At 61.4% G+C, this 5,245-nt stretch overlaps 1 protein-coding gene across 1 annotated transcript; it reads left to right on the top strand.

Annotated features, from left to right (window-relative positions):
* The first annotated feature begins 2,793 nt into the window (after positions 1-2,793).
* On the top strand, positions 2,794-4,506 carry UPK2 (uroplakin 2). Its single transcript, XM_056107707.1, has 5 exons — positions 2,794-2,869; positions 3,306-3,440; positions 3,569-3,707; positions 4,020-4,090; positions 4,370-4,506. Exons 1-5 carry the CDS (start codon positions 2,794-2,796, stop codon positions 4,504-4,506), a joined length of 558 nt encoding a protein of 185 aa, XP_055963682.1.
* Positions 4,507-5,245: the final 739 nt, after the last annotated feature.

Raw genomic sequence — 5,245 nt, 5'->3', positions numbered from 1 at the left:
GGGGCTAGAGGATAGTACAGCGGGTAGGGCATCTGCCTTGCACGCGGTCGACCCGGGTTCGATTCCCAGCATCCCACATGGTCCCCCGGGCACCGCCAGGAGTAATTCCTGAGTGCATGGGCCAGGAGTAACCCCTGTGCATTGCTGGGTGTGACCCCCAAAAAATTGTATGCAAGACCCCTGCCCTCCCTGCTTTACTATCTCCCCAAGCCCCAAGAGTTCTCACTTCCTAGGTGAGAAAATAGAGGTGAAGGTGACCACCAAGAGACAATGATGCACATCAGAGGACATCTCTGTCTGACTACGAGTTCGGGCACCTGATTGGGATGCCAGAGTGGGGGGCCATTGCAGACGAAGAATCCTACCCCCAGGTCTGGCTTCTCTGCTCTGTGGACTGTGGGACTTCCTAGTTCAAACCTCACGTGCTGTGAATGGGGTGTATGTGTGGAGCCAGTCTGGGCCAGGGTGCAATGGGGCATCCTTGAGAGCAGAGAGCGGTCTCCTCACCCTGGAGTGGGTGGCCCAGGAGGAATGCTGAATGCGTGTTTGTGGCCACGAATGGAGGATTTGGAAGGAAGGAGGCAGCAGAGGGAACAGAGTTTAGAACTGAGGAGCCAGGTGGGGGAGAGAATGCGGGTGTTTCACGCAATGTCAGTGGATGCCCCGCCCACCCTGCTGGATTCCTCCTGGGGAACTGGGTGCTGTGGCTTTAAGTGACTTCAGCATCCTCAGTGAATTTGCTCTGCTAAAAGAGTTATCCTCTGGCTCCTGCGCTTGGCCTCCCCCTCCTCTTAGCTCCCCAAACCCTTCTCGGCTGCTGTGATGGGATAATTAGATGCGAGAGCTCAGCACAGATGATGCTCCAGTTGCTTAGCAACTAATGGTTTCCATGGAGACCGCAAAGCACAGCCTCCAGAGCAGCCAGTGAGCAGCTCGGCAGGGCAGGGAGAAGACGCAACTCTCAGCTCCTCCAGAAACCTGGGGAGGGCCAGGGGGGAAGAGGGGGGGAACTGAAGGGAGAAGAGGGGGCTTAAAGGCACAGGGCCCGCTGCTTAGCCTTTCAGTTCTGGCCAGGGCTCTGCTCTCCCCTCCCCATTCTGTCCCACTCAGTTCCAAGGGGGTTGGGGGGGTAGGACTTGGACCCCACTCACCCCCACCGCCCTGCCACAAACCCAGACCGCCTTGTGCTTCCCGGTTTGTGCCTGATATGGGCAGAGACCTCACAGCCCACTGCATCCTCCTCCTTTGGGGTTGGTGGTTGTAAAGAGAACCTGGACGATCGCCCTCCCCCCTGGAATGCAGGATTGTGTCTGTTCCCTCCCCTGCTCGCTCCCACCTTGGGAGCACTTGGCAGGGCAGGAAGAGAGCAGTGTGGTCATGCAAAGGGGGCCTGAGGTCAAGGTGTTGGAAAAGCGGACCTGACTCTTCCACCACCCAGAGGGGGCCTAGCCTGGGGTAGGAACGGACAGGAGAAGCCCCTGATCATCAAAGAGGACCTGGGGGGGGGGCGGAGGGGGGGAGTTGTTATCCATACGAGAACTCCGTTTCATTTTTAAAAAGTCATATAGAGAGAGAGTGGTGCCAAGAACTGAACCAAGGGCCTCACACAGGCAAAGCAAGTTCTGCTTCAGAGCTCCACCGCTGAGCCTCTGGGGATCAAACCCGGCCTCTCCTGGCCTTGCTGGACCTTACCTGGGGGCTGTTCAGAAATGCAGACTTGCAGACTTCACCTCAGCCCCACAGGCTCCGGGCCACAGTCTGACTCACAGCTCAGTCATCTGGAGAGGCAGCTTGACCCACCCCCCACTCTTCTGCGCCCTGCTTGCAAACACCCAGGCCTTGAGCCCCCTCCCCCCACAGGGAATCAGGCCCCTGACTGTCTTGTTCAGGGATCAGCCGTCCAGGGGGTCTGCAGAGCTCTGGGGTCTGAGCGAGCTTTCTCCCCTCTGGGCCCAGCTGGGCTCTCAGGGAGCAGCGGGTCATGCAATGTCCGTTTCTCTCCTCACCTCTCTCTTCTTTAGCGTCACCGCTCAGCCCAGTGCTGCCAAGCAAGCCTGAGGCCTCCAATTTGATCCCGGCATCTCTCACTTGTGCAAAGCATATTCCCTGCGGCTGCGCCATCTGGGCACCCGCCTCTCCCCACAAGAATATGTGACCGCCCCCCAATATCACACCACCAGCAACAACAGGGAAGGGGAGGACAAGGCTGCAGCCCAAGGCTGATGGGAACCCCCTAGCCCCCCGCCAGAAACACCAGTGCCCACAGCTGGTTGGGTGCTTTGGGGCAAGGCCACCCTCTGTCCAGCGGGGACTCAGAGCATCAGGAGACTTGGGTCCTTGTCCCTGTGTCCGCACGCCACCTCCTCTCTCAGTCTCCCCCTTCCCAGCCAAGGCTGCTTCATGAGCTCCTTGTGGTAACTCTGTCCCTGCACCCCAGAATTTGCTGTCTTCCTGGTAAGCCCCACTCCAGGGTCCCCCAAGGGCCCTGCAGTGAGCTCCCCAGCAGAAGGAGGGTTCTTGCCCCCCACCTTAGTGACAGGCCTGTGTTTCCTGAGATGCTGAGATGGGGGGGCGGGGGGGGGGGAGTACAGCTCCCTCCTGGCCTAGGGGCAGCTCTGCATCCTGAAAAACCTGTCTGGGGGCATCCCTGGGGCTGTGGGCCCTGGGCAGGTTGGACAGGATTCCCTGCAGCCCCTCCCACCCCAGGACAAAATCAGCCACCCCAGGGGAAGGGCAGCACTGGCACCAGGAGGTACCCGCAGGCCAGCACGGCTCCTGCCCAGCTCCCGGACGATGGCATCTCGAGTGTCCATCTGGATCTGGCCTTGGCTCCTGAGTCTGCTGGTCGTCCTGGCCCCAGGGGCTGCAGGTCTCTGCCATCCCAGGGGTACCGGGTATGGGGGCGGAGAGGCTGGTGGTCTGGACAGGAGCACTGTGCCCTCCGGGGCTCTTAGAGGAGCTGGCATGGCCAGTTGGGGTGGGGGTCGGGATGGCAGTGCCCAGGTAGCTGACGCCCAGCGGGCTCACGCACAAGATCTTCCTCCTGAGCCTAGAGGCAGAGCGGGTGGGCAAGGGTTCAAGGGCTGTGCTGGGGGACAGAGACAGCTTCTGCAGCCCGAGGCTGCCCCCTGGTGGCCAGACCTGTGAAGGTCCGTGTGCTCCCCACTCCCCCCCCAGCGAAGGCTGGGTGGGCCAGGGGACCCCTCCACTGCTCCCTGTTGGGTGGGATGGACCTGGCCGCGGGGTGGGGGGTGGGGGGAGTGGAGCACTGACTCCTGCTCCGAGACCCCCTTCTGACCCCACAGTTCGCTTCAACATCTCAAGCCTCTCTGGTCTGCTGTCCCCGGCGCTGGCCGAGAGTCTGCTGGTACCTTTGCCGCCCTGCCACCTCACGGGGGGCAATGCCACACTGTCCGTTCGAAGGGCCAATGACAGCAAAGGTCAGCCTCCCTCCCTGCAGGACACCCCGGCATCCCTCATTCCGCTCCTGCCTTGCCATCCTGCCCTCTGATGCCACCCCTTCCCCGGGGGGCTCTTCTCTCTGCCTTTCGTCCCGTTTCCTGTGCAGTGGTGCGATGGAACTTCACGGTGCCCCCCTGCCGGGCACGCAGGGAGCTGGTGAGCGTGGTGGACAGCAACGCCGGCTTCACGGTCACGCGACTCAGTGCCTACCGGGTTACAAACCTAGCGCCCGGGACCATGTACTAGTAGGTACCGGGCCAGGCCCACCCGCTGCTGCCCAAGGGCTCCGGGCTTGGGATGGAGAATGTGGGGTAGACAGCGTGGACACAACTAAAGAGATCAGCATGGCTTGAGGCGCTGAATGCCCGGACACCATTCCGCTAGCCCCGGATGGTCCCCTGAGCACTGGTCCCTAGGAGCAGCCTCTGAGTTCTGCCAGGCATAGCCCCCAAAACAACCCCCGAGAAAGAGCTTTTCTTGGAGGAGGGCACAGGGAACATAGATATTTGGGGGTTCCCCAAATTGCAGCAGCTCACTGAGGATTCTCTCCACAAAAGCATCTCCTACCTGGTGACGAAGGGGACAGCTACGGAGAGCAGCAGAGAGATCCCCATGTCCACCCTTCCTCGTGAGTAACATCCTGGGGCCTCGCCCAGCCCCCTACCAGCCTCCCTCCCTCCCCCCCTCCCTGGACCCCAGCCCTGGCATTTCTGCAATGAGGTGAAGGAAAGGCAGCTGGTGGTGGTCAGGTGAGGCTGGTGGCACTTTGTGGCCTCCATACATGGAGTGTGGACACCTCTGGGCAGTGATGGGGGAGTACCAGGTGAGGGATGGTGACCGACCCCGCAGGGAGAAGAACATCTCAGGCAGGACCTGGCCCCTCCTGCCCACCTGTGTCTCCCAACAGGAAGGAAAGCGGAGTCCATCGGGCTGGGCATGGCCCGGACAGGGGGCATGGTGGTCATCACGGTGCTGCTCTCCGTCGCTATGTTCCTGCTGATCTTGGGTCTCATCGTGGCCCTGGTGCTGGGCGCCCGGAAGTGAGACTGCGGGGTCCTGAGTGCCTGTGTGTGGGGGGGGGCAATGCACTGTGCAGGCCCAGCCTGGGGTGTTTCCCCTGGGCCCCCTTTTCTGGGCCCCCGATCCTCCCTTTCTACTCCGGCCTCCCCTCCCCTCCTACCTCCCCTTGCCCATTCCACTCCACCAGTCCTGTTAGAACCCAGGCGCCTCCTCGTCCACCTCTTTCCTGTTCCCCCACAGCCGCTGAGCTTCCCCAACACAGGTCCCCACAATAAAGACTTTCCGGGGGTCCTCTGTCTGCTCTTTCCCACGGGGCTCTCTGCGTCAGCTGCTCCTGAACCCCATGGGGCTGCTTTTCCCAGGAGGAGCTGGAGGTCATGGGGTGAGTTCGCTCACTCAAGGAGGAGCCGGTGGGGGTGGTGAGGAATAAGAGGGCGCAGGGGAAGGCAGCTGGGGAAGCAGGAGGAAGAGCAGAGGGCTGACCCGGAAAGAGAAGGCCTGGGCTGGAGTGGAAGTACAAAGGGTGGGGCGTTTGCCTTGGCCTCGGATCCTCAGAACCCTATACGGTTCCCCGAGCCTGTCAGGAGACTCCTGAGCACAGAGTGACCAGTAAACTCTGACAACTGCTAGGTGTGGGGAGGGAGGGAGGGAAGGAGGGAAGGGAGGGAGGGAAGGGAGGGAGAGAGGGAGGGAAGGAAAGGAGGGAGGCAGGGAGGGAGGGAAGGAAGGGAGGGAAAGAAGGAAGGAAGGAAGGAAGGAAGGA

Source organism: Sorex fumeus, unplaced genomic scaffold (genome assembly GCF_029834395.1).
Source record: "Sorex fumeus unplaced genomic scaffold, SorFum_2.1 ptg000169l, whole genome shotgun sequence".
NCBI lineage: Eukaryota > Metazoa > Chordata > Mammalia > Eulipotyphla > Soricidae > Sorex > Sorex fumeus.
The sequence above is the reverse complement of the archived record's forward strand: the minus strand, read 5'-3'. Positions and strand labels throughout refer to the sequence as shown.